The sequence below is a fragment of the Piliocolobus tephrosceles genome, chromosome 1 (genome assembly GCF_002776525.5).
Source record: "Piliocolobus tephrosceles isolate RC106 chromosome 1, ASM277652v3, whole genome shotgun sequence".
NCBI lineage: Eukaryota > Metazoa > Chordata > Mammalia > Primates > Cercopithecidae > Piliocolobus > Piliocolobus tephrosceles.
In genome coordinates this window covers 112,746,305-112,767,840 of record NC_045434.1, presented here as the reverse complement: position 1 = coordinate 112,767,840, position 21,536 = coordinate 112,746,305, and the positions used below count along the sequence as shown (strand labels likewise).

At 52.4% G+C, this 21,536-nt stretch overlaps 1 protein-coding gene across 7 annotated transcripts; it reads left to right on the top strand.

The window, feature by feature from the left end:
- Window positions 1-3,260: 3,260 nt before the first annotated feature.
- Window positions 3,261-17,282, top strand: IL9R (interleukin 9 receptor). Of its 7 annotated transcripts, none has more exons than XM_026448688.1 (10): window positions 3,279-3,467; window positions 7,229-7,329; window positions 8,724-8,837; window positions 9,267-9,378; window positions 9,803-9,849; window positions 10,184-10,329; window positions 11,027-11,228; window positions 11,773-11,878; window positions 13,224-13,308; window positions 15,040-17,282. In XM_026448688.1, exons 1-10 carry the CDS (start codon window positions 3,424-3,426, stop codon window positions 15,610-15,612), a joined length of 1,530 nt encoding a protein of 509 aa, XP_026304473.1. In that variant the 5' UTR covers window positions 3,279-3,423; the 3' UTR covers window positions 15,613-17,282. The 7 variants fall into 7 exon arrangements, with proteins under 7 accessions (XP_026304472.1, XP_026304473.1, XP_026304469.1 ...); XM_026448684.1 differs by having other exon boundaries at window positions 9,671-9,849; XM_026448689.1 differs by having other exon boundaries at window positions 9,587-9,849; window positions 11,868-11,878.
- The last annotated feature ends 4,254 nt before the right edge of the window (window positions 17,283-21,536 follow it).

Genomic DNA, 21,536 nt, shown 5'->3' with positions numbered 1-21,536 from the left:
CAAAAAGTGGGCAAAGGATATGAGCAGACATTTCTCAAAAGAAGACATTCATACAGCCAACAGACACATGAAAAAATGCTCATCATCACTGGCCATCAGAGAAACGCAAATCAAAACCACAATGATATACCATCTCACACCAGTTAGAATGGCAATCATTAAAAAATCAGGAAACAACAGGTGTTGGAGAGGATGTGGAGAAATAGGAACACTTTTACACTGTTGGTGGGATTGTAAACTAGTTCAACCATTATGGAAAACAGTATGGCGATTCCTCAAGGATCTAGAACTAGATGTACCATATGACCCAGCCATCCCATTACTGGGTATATACCCAAAGACACATGCACACGTATGTTTATTGCGGCACTATTCACAATAGCAAAGACTTGGAATCAACCCAAATGTCCATCAGTGACAGACTGGATTAAGAAAATGTGGCACATATACACCATGGAATACTATGCAGCCATAAAAAAGGATGAGTTTGCATCCTTTGTAGGGACATGGATGCAGCTGGAAACCATCATTCTTAGCAAACTATCACAAGAAGAGAAAACCAAACACCGCATGTTCTCACTCATAGGTGGGAACTGAACAATGAGATCACTTGGACTCGGGAAGGGGAACATCACACACTGGGGCCTATCATGGGGAAGGGGGAGGGGGGAGGGATTGCATAGGGGAGTTATACATAATATAAATGATGAATTGATGGGTGCTGACGAGTTGATGGGTGCAGCACACCAACATGGCACAAGTATACGTACGTAACAAACCTGCACGTTATGCACATGTACCCTAGAACTTAAAGTATAATGAAAAATAATAATAATAATAAAAAAAGAAATTGTGAATGATACACATTGTTGAGACTGTGTGTTCTGTAATATTTCTCTGGCGGGTGTTTAAAATTTTTTTTAATTTTGTTTTCGTTTGTTATTTTAGCAGGCAGAAAACTGTGTCCTGAGGTGAACGGTGGAAACTTCTGTTCAGGTTGTTTAACCTTAGCTGGGCTCCTTGGAGTTAGCCTGCAGATGTATAGTTCAAGGGTCATCTAGAGATTTGGGTAGAATTTCGATGCAGAATTTTGGGCTCTCTTCTCTGGTTTTTCTTTTGAGAATTTCCTTTCTCCCTATCCAGCCCTTGCAATCTCTGCTTCTGAGGTTATGATATGGGTAGTGTGGTCTGCTGGTCTTGAGTTAGTAAATTCTGGCTTCAGCAAGATGGAAGGCACCCTGACAGGAAGAAGCTCTCTTGGTAAGGACACTAGTGCAGGGATGGCTCCAGCGAGTAGAACAGTATATGCTTGTAGCAGATAAGACTGGAGCCAAGCTGATTAAAAATCAACCCCAAAGAACACACAACTAAGAAATACATGAAAAGATGCTTATCTTGACTAATACTCAAGGAAGTACAAATTAGAACCACAGTGAAATATCTTAGCCTATCAGATTGGCAAAGATGAAAAAGACCGATAATGTTTACTGTTGGTGAGGGTTACAGGCATTCTTTCATTGTTGGTGAGAGTAAAAGTCTGTGCAACACTTTTTATGTAGGGCCACTTCTCAGCATCTATCAATATTTTAAAATGCTAACCCTGAGACCCCACAATTCCACCCCTAGCAATTTATCCTACAGTAGGACTCACTCTGTTGGTTGAAGATCCATGCCCAGAATTGTTCACTAAATTCATTTAAAATCGCATATATACTTGAGCCCAGGAGTCTGAGGCTGCAGTGAGCTATGATCATGTCACTGCACTCCAGCCCAGCCTGGGTGACAGAGCAAGACTCTGTGTCTAAAGAAATGAAAATAAAAATAAATAAAATAGCATATACAGGCAACAATCCAAATGTTAATTGCAGAAATTATTATTACTGTTTTAATTTTAGAGACAGGGTGTCACTCTGTTTCCCAGACTAATCTTGACCTCCTGGGATCCTCAAGGGATCCTCTGGCCTCTGCTTCCTAAAGTTCTGGGATTATAGGTGTGAGGCACTGGGCCTAGACATTGCAGGGATTATTAAACCATGGTGTATACTACCATCAAAGGTATGAGGTAGGTTTTATGTGCCGACCTAGAAAGACGGTGCAAAAACATAGGGGAACAAGAAGGCTGCAAAGTGGCAGCACAACAGGAGTCTTTAAGAAATAAGCATTTGTTTCAGCTTAAGAAGTGTCTGGTTGGGCGTCGTGGCTCGCACCTGTAATCCCAGCACTTAGGGAGGCTGAGGTGGGTGGATCACTTGAGGTTAGGCGTTCGAGACCAGCCTAGTCAACATGGTGAAACCCCATCTCTACTAAAAATACAAAAAAATTAGCTGGACTTGGTGTCAGGTGGCTGTAATCCCAGCTACTCAGGAGCTGAGGCAGGAGAATCATTTGAACCCGGGAGGCCAAGGTTGCAGTGAGCCGAGATCACACCACTGCACTCCAGCTTGGGCGACAGAGTGAGAATTGGTCAAAAAAAAAAAAAAAAGCTGGGTGCGAGGTGGCTCACGCCTATAATCCCAGCACTTTGGGAAGCTGAGGCAGGAGGATCATGAGTTCAGGAGATCAAGACCATCCTGGCCAACATGGTGAAACCCCATCTCTACTAAAATACAAAAAATTAGCCGGGTGTGGTGGCGCATTCCTGTAGTCCAGCTACTCAGGAGGCTGAGGCAGGGGAATCGCTTGAACCCAGGAGGTGGAGGTTGCAGTGAGCCGAGATCGCGCCACTGCACTCCACCCTGGCGACAGAGCAAGACTTCATCTCAAAAAAGAAAAGTAAACAAATAAACAAAACCACCAAGAGACAGAAGCGTCTGCATGGACTTGTGCCTAACTATTCACAGTGACTACTTCTGGGGGGAGGTGAAAGGGAACCCTGTTAAATAATTTTTCTTTGGTATTGCTTTTCTTCAACTCAGTCTGCATTACTTTTATGTTGAATACTCTCCCCACCCCTGATGCTCACAGGTTGCTCTAGCTGGTGGAAGGAGAACCGACACCTCTGGTTTTGGCAAAGTATAGAAGGGACAAGGGCACTGCTCTGCACCTGCACAGGTCCTTGCCTCCTGGGGTCAGTTTAATGCATCTCAGTGGTGTTTCTTGGGAAGAATACAGTGGACACTCACTTGCCAGTCAGTAGACAAATCACTGAAGTCCATGTCTGGCAATTCTCAAGGTCATGGGGACTGTAAAGTTGTCATGTCTCACAGTTCCCTGACTTACAAGATTAGTGCTGACAGACACTTCTCAGCTCTGTTTGGGAGAGCAGCTCTGTAATGCGCTTGTGGTTTCAGATGTGGGCGGCCTGTGTGAACCTGTCATGCAAGGCTCACGTCACCAACTGCTGCAGTTATCTCCTGAATCAGGCTGAGGGTCTTTGCTGTGCACCCAGAGACAGTTGGGTGACAAAACACCTCCAGGTTGGGGATGCCTCAGACTTCTGATGGGACTGGGCAGATGCATCTGGAAAGGTGAGTCTGTGCTTTGGGCTTCCCGACCTCTCAAGTCAGCATGAAATTCAGAAGGCAGAGAGGGACAAGTGGCCCTCCATCCCTGGGCCCAGGGAGCCACTGTGGAAGCGTGGTGTTTGAGAACACCACCCTAGCTTTACCTCCTCCGGTGTCCCGGCCTTGGGTATCTCTTAGAGATGGCCAAATTTGCAGCGCTGAACTCAAGGATTACAAACTAATTTCCAGTCCTGTAAGGGTCATGGGTTCTGCTGTGGCTAGTGTGGCCACACTCCAACCGGATGGAGGGAAGGGCACTGAGTTTGTCAGGCAGCATTTCTTTTTTTTTTTTTTTTTTGTGAGACGGAGTCTCGCTCTGTTGCCCAAGCTGGAGTGCAGTGGCCGGATCTCAGCTCACTGCAAGCTCTGCCTCCCGGGTTTATGCCATTCTCCTGCCTCAGCCTCCAGGTAGCTGGGACTACAGGCACCCGCCACCTCGCCCGGCTAGTTTTTTTGTATTTTTTAGTAGAGACAGGGTTTCACCGTGTTAGCCAGGATGGTCTCGATCTCCTGACCTCGTGATCCGCCTGTCTCGGCCTCCCAAAGTGCTGGGATTATAGGCTTGAGCCACCGCGCCCGGCTGTCAGGCAGAATTTCTAATTATGGAAGGAACTCTCTTTCCTCAATGATTGAACTGACCTTTGTGGGGGTGCCTTTGCTGGGTGAGAATGGGCATACTTGGGCCTCAGTTGTGAGGGCCACGGGGTGGAGCTGAGGTCTAGGCCCCCATTTTATCTTCCTTTGATTTATGCTGTTCTGGGCTCACCCTCTTTCCAGAGCTTAGCTAAATGAGGTAGATTAGTCTCAAGAGCGGGTATCCTCTCAGCGTGTCTTCAAGTAGCATCCCAGAGCCCCGCTCCTGGGTACCCACAACATGAACACCGTCCAGAAGCAAGGGCAGGTTCTGTGGGGGGAGTGGAAAACATGCATCAAACAGTTGAGATGGGTGCAGGGGAGGCAACATGATCAAACAGGGTCTTGCCTTAAGGAGCCTCATGTAGGGACACCGCACAGTGATGACCTTCAACTGCAGTGGGGCAGCAAGGCCGTGGGAGGGGCGTGTTGGGCAGAGCAGGCAACTTGCGGGTACCTCTTCACCAAGACAGCAGGAAGAGCACGGACATCATTTTCCCATCTCGCCTCCAGACTCCCAGGGAACTGTATCAATACCCTTACTCCAGCCTTGGCCCATGGCCACTGCCCAACCCCTGGGCCCTGTCAGTTCAGGGCTGTGCAGAACGAGAGTTGCTCAGGCTCAGGGATTCCATCTGGCTGGGGATGCCTACTAGGGGCCTGGGGGAAGTCCTCATGAAAGACCATACCTGTGATGGGGAGGGAAGCTGGCAGAGGGTACAGTGGGAAGTAGAGCAGCAGGGGTCTCCTCCATGCCTCTCTGCTTCTCACACCCACCCTCGCCTGCTACCCTCTGCCCTGGGTCTGTGCCCTTGTCCACCCAACAACACCTCTGCAGTGCCGAGTCCAGCCCTGACTTCTTCCTGAGCTGTGGCCCAGCGCTCCCACAGACATCTACCTCATGGATGCAGCACCGCCCCCCATCCTCTTCTCTGAAAGTGTGTGGAAAATGCCTCTTGGTGCCATCTCTCTCCCACCCTGCCTTCCTGCACCTTCTGGATGAAGTGTCTGTTGTCTCTGTACTTGCCTCCCGCTGGCCTTTCTGACCCCATCCCTCCTGCCTCCTGCCCATCCCCATCCCCATTCCCACCCCTGTCGGCACCTCCACACGCTCCGTGCCCAACAGCATTGGGGATTCCCACTGTGCTGAAGGAAGTCCTCATGTGGTCCAGAGAGGCAGCTGGCCCCTGCTCCCATTTCCAGACCCATTTTCTAGCAGAGCCTCCATGTCCCCAGGCTCCAGCTGCTTCTGGGATACCAAGGTCTGCATTTCTTCCTCTTCCCCCAGCAGACAGAAGACCTTGAGGGACAAGTGTCCACTTCAATAGTAACTTCCATCCAATCCACCTCTATGGCTGCCAGCCTCCTGAATGGTCCAGAAGAACCGGGATACCCTTCCTTGTCCCCATTAAAAAAAGACAAAATATGACCAGACATGTTGGCTCATGCCTGTCATCCCAGCACTTTGGGAGGTCGAAGCGGATGGGTCACTTGAGGCCAGGAGTACGAGACCAGCCTGACCAACATGGTGAAACCCTGCCTCTACTAAAAATACAAAAATTAGCCAGGCGTGGTGACTCATGCTTGTAATCCCAGCTACTTGGGAGGCTGAAGCAGTACGATCACTGGAACTCAGGAGGCGGAGGTTGCAGTGAGCTGAGATCACGCCACTGTGCTCCAGCCTGGGCAACAGAGGGAGATATATATATATAAATAAAAATATGTAATATATGCATATATATGCGTAACAGTCTCTGTGTAACAGTAAGTGCGCAGTCAGAGTGAGATATATATGTCTAATAGTCTCTGTGTAACAGTAAGTGCGCAGTAGCCGGTGTGAGGGCAACTTGAAGAGTGTGCTTCGAGGCACAGAGATGGTCAGGGCTGCCTGGACAGCCTCCATGATGGTGGCCTGCTCTGGGTTAAGATTCCTCCCGGTGTTAGGTGAGTGTTCAGGGCATGAGGGCCAGGAAAGGTGAAGGGCTGAGTCTGTCTAAAGACCTTCCTGTGGGTGTGGCAGAGCCTGTGATCTGAGGCAGGGCTCCAGCTGCAGCGCAGCCCACAGCTTCATAGTGGCCCACGGAAGCAGGGCAGCCAGGCTGTAAGGCCCAGTAGGCATCTAGGCCAGACTTCGACACTGAGGCCATGGAACAGGTGGGGCTCTGAGAAGGGACCAAAGTGATCATGGGCTGAAGGCTATGTCCACAGACCCAATGCGGGATAGGCTGTGCTGGGCATGGATGTCAGCCAGGCTCCCCGGCAGGAGTGGGGGTGTCAGAGGCAGCTCTGTCCCTGGTGGCACATTGGTTTCCCCTCCTGCTCTCACAACCTTCCTGTGACCTGGTGTTGTCTGAGCTGTGGTGAGGCCTCCCTGGTGACATCCAGGAGCAGGGAGCATCCAAGTAGGGGTATGTGCACCTGCCCTGACTGCCTGGTCCTATGGTCGAGGATGGGGGTTATAAAGCATTGTGGTGCCTTCTGTTGGGGCATGTGCTGAGGGGCACCTTGCAGGCACTGCCCTTGGGAAGTTCACAGGCTTATGTGGAAGCCGGTGGGAATGGGCCAAGAACAGAGGTGTCAGGAGTCAGGTATTTGGTAGGTTCCAGGTCTCCGAGCCTCAGTTTCCTAATCTGTAGGAGGGTGGTGACCTTGCCCTGCTCAGCTTACCAGGTACAGATGTAAGTTTCCAGTGCAGAGGAAAAGCAGAGACCTTCCCCTCAGATGACCGTACTGCCTTGTCGCTGTCCCCAACTCTCCGGTCCTACTTTGAAGCTCTCAGGTGTCACATGTGGATCCTGCCCTACCATCCCCCTTCCCTGTCTAGAAACAAGGCCTGCTGAGCTTGGAGCCACCCCACTCCCTGCTCTCAAGCCATCTGCTCCTTGGTTAGCTTATGGCTGGCCTGGCCTGATACTACGCAGATGTGGGTGTTTCTCCACTGCTGGGGTAACGGTCGTCCATTCTGGGGCCTGGGTCAACTCTCAGCTGTGGCTGTTGTGCCTGCGCTTCCCCAGGCCCTGGAGGTCACTCCAACCCTGCCTTCACATATCCCAAGAGCAGGCTGACTGTCTTCCCCGTTCCCACCTTTCCAGTAACTGCTGCAAGAAGAGACAGACACTGCTGCAGAGAACTTGCCACGGTGTTTCATGCTGCGGTTGGTGGTGCCAGGCTGCATGCTCCATTCTAGGGAAGGGTGAGGCTTCGTGATCATCAGTCCCAACAGGGGACTGTCCTATGAGTACCTGTAGCAGGGCGGAGTGGGGTTACAGTAGTGCCTGCTGCCCGTTGAGGGTGTGCAGGTCCCTTAAGGGCATGCATGCTGTAGTCTGCGTGCATGTCTGGTTTTTTCCTCTTCCTTATCAGTAATCAGTCTTATATAATCAGGCTGGCCCTGCTTCCTGCCTAGGGGCTATCTGTGTACCATCTGGAGCTGCAAATGGGGTGATAGGGCATCAGCGGCCTTCCCACACCCAAGCACTTCCTGACACCCAGCCCCTCATCTCTGGCCAACCTGTGGCTCCCCCAGGGATCCTGGGACTCAGGCCTCACACTCCAGCATTGGGGGGCTTTGCCCTTCTGGTGGTGCTCTCCTTTGCAGGTACCTTGGAACAGGGGTGCGACAGAGTTCAGGAAGTGCCATCTGTTGCATGGATACTCTGCTGCCACCCTCGTCCACCTTTCTGGGGCAGAACACTTGGATGGGTCTTTATTTAAGAAGACAAAAGGGAGAGAGAATGCAGAGGCCGGGTGTGATGGCTCATGCCTGTAATCCCGACCGTTTGGGAGGCCTAGGCAGTTGGATCCCTTGAAGTCAGGAGTTCAAGACTAGCCTGGCCAACATAGTGAAACCCCGTCTCTACTAAAAATACAAAAAAAAAAAGAAAAAAGAAAAAAAATTAGCTGGGCATGGCAGCGGATGCCTGTAATCCCAGCTACTTGGGAGGCTGAGGCAGGAGAATCCCTTGAGCCCAGGAGGCGGAGGTTGCAGTGAGCCAAGATTGCACCACTGCACTCCTGCCTGGGCAACAGAGGGAGACTCTGTCTCAAAAAAAAAAAAAAAAAAAATTGCATGGAGTTTGTCTGTGTGACCCTGGGCAAGTCATTTCCCCTCCTTGGGACTCAGTTCCTTGCCTGTGAACCGGGACAGTGCTTCTCCCTCATGGAGCTGTTGTGAGAATTAAAGTAGAAAATGCACCTGTGGTGGTTGTTGGTAGTGACCTGTTCCCCCAACCCTGACTTCCCTGCATGATGGGTCCCGGGCCCAGGGATGGGGGATGGGCTGGCAAAGGATGCCCATCCCAGAGAGGAGTCTTCTCGGCAAATGTGGAGACCAAGCTGAGTCAGAGTCCAGGATCTAAGTTTGAGGGTGCTCCTTACACCCTGTAGCCATGAGTCTTTGGCTGGGTCAAATGGCTTTTCTGAGTTACAGTTCCTTATCAGTAAAGCCTGGGCAGTGGTGCCAGGACGCTGGACACAGTGTGAGTGCAGGTGGGGACCCACTGACCACGCTGCTGGGGAGCAATTCATGGGGAGCACCCCTCTGGAGAGGGATGATTTGCACAGGGCCCTGAGCCCAGTCCCTTGCAGGCTGGACCTTGGAGAGTGAGGCCCTGAGGCGAGACATGGGCACCTGGCTCCTGGCCTGCACCTGCGTCTGCACCTGTGTCTGCTTGGGAGTCTCTGTCACAGGGGAAGGACGAGGTGAGGGCTGGGCATTAGTGTTTGTATGAGGTGGGGGGAGAACTAGGGCATGTTTGGGGGAGTGGGTTGTCCAGTGTCAAGTCCCTAGGGAAAGATTTGGCTCAAACTGTGCTGGGGCGTGTCCTCTAGGGGTCAGCCTGGACCTCAGTCTCTAGTCTCCCTACCTTTACCTCCCTACCTTCAGTCCCTGGACCGACCCTAGTCTCCCTTCCTTCACCTTCTTGATGCCTCTCTGGGTCTGACTTGCCCGTGTACCAGGAGTCAGAGCCCATCATTTCCCAGGTCTCCCAGTGCTTCCCTGGACAGATGCTGGGATCATTCACTGGTGACTGCCCTGCTAGGGTGTCAGCTGTCAGAGCCCCCCCAGCCCCCTAGCTCAGCTGTGCCCTGAAGCACTTAGTGTGGGCTCCCAATGATCACTGTCTCCAGGGCCAAGGGCTGGAAACTTCACCTGCCTCACCAACAACATTCTCAGGATCGATTGCCGCTGGTCTGCCCCAGAGCTGGGCCAGGGCTCCAGTCCCTGGCTCCTCTTCACCAGGTGAGGGTGGAGGGCCATGCTGGGGGAGCGGTGAGGGGCCTGAAGGGACTTAGGGTCCCACGTTGACGTTGGGCTGGCACATGGAGGAAAGACATGGCTTTCCATGGGAAAGGAGGGAGACTAGGCTTGCCAGAAAGGAGGCAGCTGCTCCCAGGATGAGTTCTAAACATGCTGCCTGAGCCCTTCCCTCCTCCCGTGCTCTGGACAGGGATGAGGGTGAGGTCCCCAGGATTGAAGCAGCTACGCCAGGACAGGGTAGCAGCCCCGTGGTGCTGACACATGCCCTTTCCAGCAACCAGGCTCCCGGCGGCACACATAAGTGCATCTTGCAGGGCAGTGAGTGCACCGTAGTGCTGCCACCCGAGGCAGTGCTCGTGCCATCCGACAATTTCACCATCACTTTCCACCACTGCGTGTCTGGCAGGGAGCAGGTCAGCCTGGTGGACCCGGAGTACCTGCCCCGGAGACACGGTGAGCAGCGGCTCTAGGTCTGGGGCGGGGCCCCTTGGCAAGAACATCCTGGCTGCTTGGGCGTTGGGAGCAGGGCCCTGCAGCCTGTGACCTCTGTGGCCCAGTGAGTGGGCAAGATTTGGAAACCACCTAGTCTAGCTGCAGAGGCCAGAGGAAGTCATTGCTGTCCTGTCCCGCCTGGGGCTTTTCTTGACCAGTCTCCCAGTGAGGTGCCTGGTCTGAGAGGGCCTTGACCATGCCCCTTGGGAATCTTTCTGGCCCCAGTCTTGTGTGTTCTGACTGACACACCCAGACCCATGGGACTTCAGCCTCACATGGATTCACTCTGTTCCAGTGAAGCTGGACCCGCCCTCTGACTTGCAGAGCAACATCAGCTCTGGCCACTGCATCCTGACCTGGAGCATCAGTCCTGCCTTGGAGCCAATGACCACACTTCTCAGCTATGAGTTGGCCTTCAAGAAGCAGGAAGAGGCCTGGGAGGTAACACTTTGGCTGGCTTTCCCTGGGGGCCTCTCTCCTGGGAACAGCAGTCCAGGGCAGACACCCCACTCTACATAGGGAGATGTCAACTTGCAGTGATGAGGAGGGGAGGAACTAGAGCGGTGTGTGTGTGCGCACACATGTGCATGCTTTGTGTGTGTGTATGTGAGTGTGCCTGTGTCTCTGAGTATGTGCACATAAGCGTGAGTGTGCATGTATGTGTTTATGTGTGCACACATGTAAGTGTGCATACTCACATGTTTGTGTGCCCGTGTTTATGTGTTTATATGTAAGTGTACATATGAGTGTGCCTGTGCCTTGTGTTTGTATCTGTGAGTGTGCACATGGGCATGCCTATGTGTATGAGTGTGTATGTGGGCGTGGTGAGTTGCTTCTGTGCACACACTTGTGTATATGAGTGTGCATGCAAGTGTGAGGAGTGTGAAAGTGTGCCTGTAGACATGTTTGCCTGTGCATGCATATGTGTATTTGTGGGCCAACGCAGCTGTATCTGTGTGTGAGTGTGAGTGTGCCTTCTCTGTGTGTGTGTGCACGTGAATGTGGTGAGTGTGCCTGTGTGTTAACACAGGTGTGTTCATGTGTGTGTTATATGAGCATATAATGCATGTGTGGATTCTCGAGGGCTGAGGCACCCAGCCCCACCTTCAGCACCTGCTAACTGCCCCCACCCCCACAGCGGGCCCAGCACAGGGATCACATTGTCGGGGTGACCTGGCTCGTACTTGAAGCCTTTGAATTGGACCCTGGCTTTATCCATGAGGCCAGGCTGCGTGTTCAGATGGCCACACTGGAGGATGACGTGGTAGAGGAGGAGCGTTATACAGGCCAGTGGAGTGAGTGGAGCCAGCCTGTGTGCTTCCAGGCTCCCCAGAGACAAGGTGGGCGCTGCTGTGGCTGTGGCACTTCCAGAGTCTGGGCTGGGCGTCTTCTTCCCTGTTCACCTCACTCCCTGCACCCTTTCACGCTCCTGGAAGCCCCTCCCTGAGGCAGCCATACCCCAGTGGATCCCCTTCCTCGGAAGGTCTGAGGTCTATATGGCGGAAACAAACACCTGCCAACTCTGGGGCTTCCTGGGAACCCGTAGTTAGTGGCTCCTGTTAGGAGTGAGGGTGGTGGGGCTGCACACCAGGGTTGGTGCTCCTGCCTGGAGGCTGGACATGACCTCAGTGTCATTAGGGAGGGCAGGGCTGACCCTTGCACACTGCAGTGCTGAGACGACCCACCGTGTGGCAGATGGGAAGAGTGAGGCCCAGGAGCATGACTCACACAAGGTCCTTCAGCAGGTGACACAAACCTCCAAGGCCCATCACAAACCTTCCACTGTAGCCCAGGGCACTAAAGGGCGCACCCTTGCCATATAGGTTTGTGGGGAGCCTCCTGGCACAGAGGCTGCTCACAGCCCCGGGCCCTTCCTGCCCACAGGCCCTCTGATCCCACCCTGGGGGCAGCCAGACAACACCCTTGTCGCTGTGTCCATCTTCCTCCTGCTGATTGGCCTGACTTACCTCCTGTTCAAGTTTTCATCCAGGTAGGTAGCTGATGTGTGTGTGGGTGTGTGTGTGTGTTTGTGTGTACACGTGTGACTGGGTAACAGTGTACATGTGTTAGTGTGTGTGTGCAGATGTGTCACTGTGTGCCTGTGTGAGTGTGTGGTTGAGGGGGAGTCAAGGACCACCCTTGTCTGGTTCCTCCCCTCCCCTCTCCACTGTCTGGTCCTGGATGGGGTGGGCTTTTCAAGTCTCCACCCTGGGCCAGAAGAGGGTTCACAAGTTGCCAGGGGAGAGAAGGGAAGGGGGATCTGTGGCAGAGGCTGAAGACAAAGGCAGTGTGGTCCCGACCATACCAAGAGTCACCAAGATCAAGAGCCCGGATCCTAGTCTTCTGCCTCTGGAGGAGCTTGGTTTGTTCATCTGTTCACACAGTCTACAAAAGGACAGTTGGGGCATCTGGTGTGCTCAGGACCCTGTTCTCACCCCGGCAGATGCCTTAGAAAACAAGATGGACAAGGACTCTCTTTAAATAAACCGTCATGCCTCATGCACCGCATGTCAGGTTACAAGAAGGGGCGCAAGGGCCATGTCAGGCAGCAGATGTGAGGAAGAGGGTGTGGGGAGAGGGTGTTGGGTGGGGCTAAGTGGGAGGGTGCTTGGCTTCTCCTTGGAGCAAAGGAAAGTGTGAAACTGTGTGATATGACCTAGTTTATGTGTTGAGGAATAGATTGCTGGGACAAGGGGACACAGGGGACCTGCTGGAGGCCAATGGGGGCCAGTGGGGTGCCCATGGGGAGATGATTCAGCATGAGCCAGTGAAAGAAGTGGAGACAGAGCAAATTTGAAGGAATTGCGGGGTTTTAGGAGGAGCAACAGAGGGGACATGTGGGTGGATGAGATACGAGTGAGGTGGGGAAATGGGGGACACCCTCGCGGGGAGGTTGGGGAGGTCTATTTGCACCTGTTGGGTTGGAGCCCCAGGTGACATCCTTGTGGGAGGGTCAGTGGATCCTTGGCAGCAAGTCTGGTGCTCAGGGAGACACTGGGTGGAGTGGGAGCCACAGACCTTCTGCTGATGGCAAAGACGGGGTTCCTGGAGGTGCTGGCTCCCTCTGCGGGCTGAGGACCCAGCTGGTAACTCCCCGTTCTGAACCCACCATAGCAGCTCACGCTGTAAAGGATGCCTGCCTCAGTAGAAATCAGTTCTGTGAGGCGTTAAGTAAGAGTGGGTTGGAATGTGATGAGACCGGAGACAGGCAGTGGCAGGGACGAGGTGGGCGGGCCTACTGTTGATGGAAGGAAGCTCAGCCTCTGCAGTGACCTCAGGCCACCTCAGGCCCCCTGGGTCGCCATAGGCCTCTGACTGGCCTCTCTTGGCCTCAGGGTGAAGAGAATCTTCTACCAGAACGTGCCCTCTCCAGCGGCGTTCTTCCGGCCCCTCTACAGTGTGCACAATGGGAACTTCCAGGTGTGTGCAGAGACCACAGCAGGGCGTGGGGGGCAGGGGTTGCCCAGAGCTCTGGCCTGCCCAAGATGTTGGCTTTCATGAGGGTTGGCGGCCAGTATGGGAGGCTGGTCAGTGCTTGGAGCCTTTTCTGTATATTCAGTGAATTTCAGTTTATACGCGTGTCTCAAATGGGGAAAAACTAGCTTTCTTTTCCATTGCTGATTTCTTTTGGTTCTCATATCTCCAGTTCCATTGTTGATGGAAAAAATGCAAATTTCTCATGACTTATGTCTGTCCCCTCTGGTTTGCAGCTGTCTGCACCCACCATGTGCCTCACCTCCTCCTTCTGCAAATGTGTCTGTCCTGTGGCCGTGGGGAAGGGTCTGTGGTGTGTGGGCTGCCCTTGGGGCTCTCACTGCCTCTGGGTTCCCGCTCTGCCTGGTCCCTTGGTCCCCCCCGGATCACATGCTGGCACCACAGCTGAGGAGTGGGCTCTGCACTTCCCCCTCTGTGGCCCTGTTGGACTCCCACAGCCCAGGGACCAGTGAGCAACTTGGGGGTTGCATCAGGCCCTCCCTTCCCTGCTGGGCTGGCGGTTCGTGCCCCCTGGGTGGGAGGAGGAGGAGAGACAGGGCTCCAGTGAGTGGTCTCTAGTTTTTCCCCTCAGACACCTCACTTTGGGCAAAGGACAAGAGAGGCAATGAGAGCCCCTCCCTGGGGTCTGGGCCAAGCTGACCCCTCTTCTCCAGGATCTTCCCTCCCTGTGCCCTAGGGTATCCCTGGGCCCTGTGTGGCAAGGATGTCCCCTCCGCACTGTGGCTCCAGCTTACTATGCAGAAAATCCTTTTCTCTTTCAGTGAGGAGCCTAGTTTTCAAGATTTTTGTCCAAATATTCAATTTGAACCGTAAACCAGGCACCTGGCTCTTGGCAGAGTCTCCCCCGTTCCCCAAGGTGGTAGGTGTGACTGTCGAGAACCTGGGCAGCCGAGGACAAGGCTGAGCAGGGCACACATTGTGATTGTCCCCAGGACTGTCATCCTGTTGCAGGCACCAGCCCTTCCCTAGAGAATCAGGGCACCTGCCAGAGGTTATTTAGACCCTCAGGTGGAGATCTGGTGCCGTAGGTTGGTCTCCAGGGAGCAGTGCAGTGATGGAGGGTGTGGTGTGTGTGGTGAATGGGATGGAGGCTCCTGGTCACACCAAGGGAATAGCTTCTTTTTGGAGGCGGGGGCCTCCTGTGGCCCCACAGAAGGATCCAGGTCTGCTGGCTGTAGCCCAGTGCTTTGAAAGTCACCGGTCTTGACAGCGACTCATGTGTGTGTGTGTGTGCGCGCATGTCAGGTGGGAGTGCCCAGTCTCTGTAGCTGCTGAAAGGCCCTGAGGCACATGCTGTAAGGAGTTGGCTCTGTCCTGGGCAGATGTCACCATCTGTACCTTGGTTCAAGCTGCTGTGAGCACCAGGCCCTGTGCTGGGGGAGCGGTGAGGGGCCTGAAGGGACTCAGGGTCCCACGTTGTGGTTGGGCTGGCACATGGAAGAAAGACAGAATGTTCAAGATACAGGTGATGCTTGGCCTCTGGGTGTACTTTGGGCTGCTATGGGAAATGGCACCTCTCAGCCCTCCCAGGGAAACCTCAGGAGGGCTTTCTGGAGGAGGAGGGAGACTAGGCTTGCCAGAAAGGAGGCAGCTGCTCCCTGGATGAGTTCTGAACATGCCACCTGAGCCCTTCCCTCCTCCCGTGCTCTGTTCCAGACTTGGATGGGGGCCCACAGGGCCGGTGTGCTGCTGAGCCAGGACTGTGCTGGCCCCCCACGAGGAGCCTCGGAGTCCTGCATCCAGGAGGCCATTGCACTGCTCACCTGTGGCCCAGTGCATCCTTGGAAATCTGTGGCCCTGGAGGAGGGAGAGGAGGGCACTGGGACCAGTCTTCCAGGGAACCGGAGCTCAGAGAATGTGCTGCCAGCAGGGTGTACAGAGTGGAGGGCACAGACCCTTGCCTATCTGCCACAGGAGGACTGGGCCCCCATGTCCCCCACCGGGTCAGCTCCTCCAGACTCAGAGGGCAGCAGCAGCAGCAGCAGTGACTACTGTGCTTTGGGCTGCTATGGGGGATGGCACCTCTCAGCCCTCCCAGGGAACACACAGAGCCCTGGGCCCATCCCAGCCCCGGCTTGTGGCCTTTCCTGTGACCATCAGGGCCTAGAGACCCAGCAAGGAGTTGCCTGGGTGCTGGCTGGCCACTGCCAGAGGCCTGGGCTGCATGAGGACCTCCAGGGCATGTTGCTCCCTTCCGTCCTCAGCAAGGCTCGGTCCTGGACTTTCTAGGTCCCTGACTCACCAGATGCATCATGTCCATTTTGGGAAAATGGACTGAGGTCTCTGGAGCCCTTGTCTGGGACTGAACCTCCTGAGAAGGGGCCCCTAGCAGTGGTCAGAGGTCCTGTCTGGATGGAGGCTGGAGGCTCCCCTTCAACCCCTCTGCTCAGTGCCTGTGGGGAGGAGCCTCTACCCTCAGCATCCTGGCCAGAGGTTCCTCCTTCCACTGTCCCTTTTCTTTAATCCCTGGCCTCTCTGAGAAGAGGGGTGTGGTCTCTCAGCTGTTCTGCCCTCATACCCTTAAAGGTCCAGCCTGGGCCCAGTGGACACAGGTAAGGCACCATGACCACCTGGTGTGACCTCTCTGTGTCTTCCTGAGGCACCTTTCTAGAGATTAAAAGGAGCTTGATGGCTATTCCAAAGTGTTGTTGGCTGGGAGGAGGGGCCAGAGGAGGGGTGAGGGGTGGGGTTTGTCCAGCCCTGGGCTTTCTGGGCTCTAGAGACAGCACAGTGGAGGCTCAATGACAGTTCTGGGGACAGCAGGGCAGAGGTTCAGGGGCAGCTTTGAGACAGCAGGGTGGAGGCTCAGGGACAGTTCCTGGGAAGCCAGCACCCTCGTTCTTCCTTGTCTTCATCCTCCCACTTGCTCCAGGAAACTGAGAGCTGAGGCTGGAGCTCCCAGACAGTCAGGGCTGGAAGTGACCATCCAGCAGTGATGGTGGCCTGTGAAGGGTCCTGCTTCTGTCCTCAGCCTCTCATGGGGTGGGCTTGGTGAGGAGCTGTGGTCTGGAGAGAGTGGCAGTTGCAGCAGAACCTGCCTGCATTTGTTTCCTAGGGCTGCCGTAACAAAGTGCCACAAAATGGGTATCTTAGAACCACAGAGATTTGTTATCTCACAGTTCCGAAGTCCAGAAGTTGGAAACAAAGATGTTGGCAGTATTCCCGACCACATGTTCTTAGGCTCCCATGAAACAGAAGTTGATAGGAGGCCAAGCAAGTTTCCCAGACAAGGCTTTATTGAGTCTTATGGCCCGAATAGGTTGGGCAGAAGAGAGACAGTGCAGGAGGAAGGATTCTTGGCTGGCTCCCCAAGGGGAATGCATTGTGGTGTCTTAAGGAGGGTGACATGCATAATTTATGAGCTAGGTGAGTGTCATTACATGTATGGGGTGGAGTGAAGGGTGCTCAGATGCATGCTAACACATACGTTGCGTGATCAGAAAATGGCAGGTAAGCCCCTCCCTGGGTGAGGATTTTAGTATTATCATAAGGCCAGGGTAATTCTCCTGGCCTTGTGCACAAGCAGGTGATAGAGTCAACTCTCCTGACTAAGACTTATGGCATGATGCTACTTATCTTATTTTTTTTCAGACAGTTGGCAAGGTCTGGTTAGCGAGTATGGTACTGCAAGGTGTAGTGGTCAGCAGGCACGTATGGAACAACACGTTAGTGGGGCTGGGCCGAGTCCCATTTCTACTCTGTCTCAGCAGGGCCATGCTCCCTCTGCAGGCACTAGGAAGTTTCAGGCCTTTCTTCAGCTTCTGTTAGTTTCTTGGCTTGTGACACCAAAGCTGTAATCTTTTTGTTTTGTTTTGTTTTTGAGACAGAGTCTTGCTCTTGTCACCCAGGCTGGAGTGCAATGGCACAATCTCGGCTCACTGCAACCTCCACCTCCCAGGTTCAAGCGATTCTCCTGCCTCAGCCTCTGGAGTGGCTGGGATTACAGGCACCTGCTACCACGCCTGGCTAGTTTTTGTATTTTTAGTAGAGACAGCGTTTCTCTATGTTGGCCAGGCTGTTCTCAAACTCCTGATATCAAGTGACCCGCCTGCCTCTGCCTCCCAAAGTGTTGGGATTACAGGCATGAGCCGCCAAGCCTGGCCAAAGCTCCAGTCTTTACAGGGCTTTTTCCCTGTGTGCATTTCTGTGTCCAAATTTCCCCTTTTAAAAATCACAATAATCGTGGATGAAGGCTGGCCCTGATGATTCAATCTTAACTTGATCAACTGCAAAGATGCTATTTCCATATGAGGTCACATTCACAGGTACTGGGGTTAGGACTTCAACCTAGAGGGCCTGACTGCTGGCCCCGCACAGCATGGCCCCTCCCCAGCATGCCCCATCCCCTTCCTGGGTGCCCCCAGGCAGATCACAGGAAGGCCTGACTGCCGGGCTTTGGGCTGGCATTGGGATCATCTGCCTAGTTAGGGCTGTGACCAGACTGAGATAGGAGGGGGACCTGACTCCTGAGGCAGGGCTTGAACTCTAGACCAGATTTCAGACTGGTTGAAACAGGCAAAAGTACCCCTCCGTAAGACACACCCACTGGTGCCAAGTGAGTTTGTGGTTCTCATGGTAACACCTGGAAATGACTGCCCCTTTCCATGACAATGACCTGAAAGTTACCACCCCTTTTCTAGAAATTTCTAAATAACCTGCTCCTTAATTTGCATATAATTACAAGTGGGTATAAATATGTGTGCAGAACTGCCTCTGAGCTGCTACTCTGGGCTCACTGCCTATGGGGTATCCCTGCTGCATAAGGAGCAGTACCTCTGCTGCTGCTGTGCACGGCCGCTTCAATAAAAGTTGCTGTCTAATACCACCGACTCGCCCTTGAATTATTTCCTGGGTGAAGCCAAGAGCCCGCCTGTGCTAAACCCCAATTTCTGGGCTCATCTTCCCTGCATCAAGAGGGTTTTGGGGCTGGGAGCGCTGAAGTTTTGAAGGCAGGATGAGATGGAAGCTGTTCTCTCACTGAGCCCTGAGCCACAGGAAGCAACTGTCCTGGGGGCTCTCATGCTCCCTGCAACCTGAGCAGAAAGAAGTACCTGCTATCTGACACCCCCAAAGGCAAAAGCGTTTTCTGGATCAGATAGGCAGCCCTCCCACCCTGCATGCCTGCAGAACTTCTGGGGTTTTGTGGGGAGCCTCAGCAGAGCTGGATCCTGGTCTGTGGGGGCGAGGCAGGCCCCAGAATATATCTTTAGTATCCAGAGAGTGGGAGGGGTGTGGACGGAAGTGAGGTACAGGCATCCTCAGCTCTAACCAAGTATAAAAATACTAGTGTGAATCCACTTCCTGGAGCTGGGCTCTGGGGATCCCCGGGCTAGTGTATTTATAACAGGGGCTGTGTGGCTCACGAGGCTCCACGTGTGACCTGGGCTACCTCATGATCACACAAACGAACCCACAGTTGGGATGCCTCTCCTGTGTGGCATGGACACGTCTTCATTCAACTCACAAACTTTCCCTGAGTGGCTCCTGGAGAGCTGATTTTGGGCTGGAACCTGAGTTCTCTACGAAAAATACCAAAGTCATTAGCTGGGCATGGTGGTATTTGCCTGTAGTCCTAGGTATTTGGGAGGCTGAGGCAGAAAGACTGATTAAGCCTGGGAGGCAGAAGTTGCAGTAAGCCAAGACTGTATCACTGCACTCCAGTCTGGGTGACAGAATGAGACCCTGTCTCAAAAAAAAAAAAAAAAAAAAAAAAAAAAAAAAAAGATGCCATAACCCTTGGAGACCATGTGAAGAGGTGTGGATTACAGCAGGGCAAGGTTCAAAAGACCATGTGAGCTCTAAGGAGGCATCGCTGATCACTGGGCATCTGTGACGTCCTCAGAGAGAAGGTGACCTGGACCTGAAATGAAGACACTGTGGGCTTAGGAGCTGGTGGACGGTGTGGTTGGAGCACAGGTGCAGAATGTGGATGGCCAGGCCCAGGCAGCACTGGACTGTGGAGAAACTCGAATGCCAGGCCAATCCCTGGTGAGGGAACACTGGGAACTGGGTTTTCCTCTTTTTATTTTATTTTTATTTATTTATTTTTTTGAGATGGAGTCTTGCTCTGTCACCCAGGCTGGAATGCAGTGACTCGATCTCGGCTCACTGCAACCTCTGCCTCCCGGGTTCAAGCAATTCTCCTGCCTCAGCCTCCCATGTAGTTGGAATTACAGGCGCATGCCACTGTGCCCAGCTAATTTTTGTATTTTTTTGGTAGAGACGGGGTTTCACCATGTTGGCCAGGCTGGTCTCGAACTTCTGACCTTGTGATCTGCCCGCTTCGGCCTCCCAAAGTGCTGGGATTACAGGCGTGAGCCACCCTACCTGGCCTCCTCTTTTTATTGAGGCAAAAAATCACATAATATAAAAATAACAGATGTACAATTCAGTGACATTTAGTGCATGCACAATATTGTGCAACCATCACCTCTTAGTTCCAAAATATTTTCATCATCTCAAAAGGAAGTCCCACCTATTAAGCTACTATGGCCTAATCTGCCCTCCCTCTGACCACCACTAACCTGCTTTCTGTCTCTATGGATACCTATGAATGGAATCGTATAATATGTGACCTTTTGTGTACAGCTTCTACCAGGTTGTAGCAAGTGCCAGCACCACAATCCTTTTTATGGCTATTATTATTCATATTATTGTATAGACACACCACGTTTTGTTTGTTGATTCATCTCTTGATGGACATTTGGGTTTCAATTTGTTTTGTTTTCGTGAATACTGCTGCTATGAAGACTTATGTACATGGCTTTGTTTGAATACCTGTTTTCAATTACTTTGTGATGTATTTAGAAATAGAATTGCTGGGTCTTATGGTAATTTTATGTGTAGCCTTTTGCAGAACCTCCAAACTTTTCCATAGTGGCTGTGTCATTTTCATTCCCATCAGTAATGTTCACATTTCTTCACTTCTTTGCCAACACTTGTTATTTTTGTTTGTTTGTTTGTTTGTTTTGTTTTTTGAGACAGAGTCTCACTGTGTCACCCAGACTGGAGTGCAGTGGCACAATCACAGCTTGTTGCAACCTCCTCCTCCCAGGTTCAAGCAATCCTCCTGCATCAGCCTCTCAAGTAGCTGCGATTACAGGCGCTCGCCACCAAGCCTGGCTAAGTTTTGTATTTTTAGTAGAGATGGGGTTTTACCATGTTGGCCAGGCTGGTCTCAAACTCCTGGCCTCAAGTGATCTGCCCGTCTCGTCCTCCCAAAGTGCTGGGATGACAAGTGTGAGCCACTGTGCCTGGCCTTGTTGTTGTGGTTGTTTTTGGTAATGGTTATTCTAATGGGTGTCAAGTGGTATTTTATTGTAATTTTCATTTGCCTTTCCCTGATGGCTAGTGATGTTGAGCACCTTTTCATGTGCTATTTGTGTATCTTCTTTCGAGAAAAGTCTTTTCAACTCTTCTTCCCATTATAAAATTGTGGTTTTTGTCTTTTTGTAGTTGGGTTCTTTATATGTTCTGGATAGTATACCTTTATCAGATATGACTTGCAATGTTTTTCTCCCATACAGTCGGTTTTCTTTTAGCTTTCTTGGTAGTGTCCTTTGATGTACATAAGTTTTAAATTCTGATGAATTCCAGAGTATCTATTTTTTCTGTTGTTTCCTGTGCTTTTGGTGTCATACCCAATAAATCATTGCTAAATCCAATGCCAATAAACAAATGAAAACATGCCCAACATCACTTGCCATTAGATAAGTGAAAATCAAAACCACAATGAGATACCATTTCATACCCATTGGAGCGACTATCTTTTTTAAAAATGGAAACTAACTAGTGTTAGTGAGTATATGGAGAAATTTGAACCCTTGTGCATTGCTGGTGAGAATGTGAGATGATAGTAGTAATGGGTGCACGACATTGTGAGCATACATAGTGCCACTGAGCTACACACTTAAAAAATGTTTAAAATGGGCCGGGCGCGGTGGTTCAAGCCTGTAATCCCAGCACTTTGGGAGGCCGAGACGGGCGGATCACGAGGTCAGGAGATGGAGACCATCCTGGCTAACACGGTGAAACCCCGTCTCTACTAAAAAATACAAAAAACTAGCCGGGCGAGGTGGCGGCGCCTGTAGTCCCAGCTACTCGGGAGGCTGAGGCAGGAGAATGGCGTAAACCCGGGAGGCGGAGCTTGCAGT

Excerpts from the sequence above, each read along its gene's own strand:
- IL9R (XM_026448683.1), top strand. The coding sequence starts at position 3,424 with ATGCCTCAGACTTCTGATGGGACTGGGCAGATGCATCTGGAAAG. Across the intron at positions 10,330-11,026 it reads AGCAGGAAGAGGCCTGGGAG|CGGGCCCAGCACAGGGATCA; the intron begins GTAACACTTTGG and ends CCACCCCCACAG. Across the intron at positions 13,309-15,039 it reads TGCACAATGGGAACTTCCAG|ACTTGGATGGGGGCCCACAG; the intron begins GTGTGTGCAGAG and ends GCTCTGTTCCAG.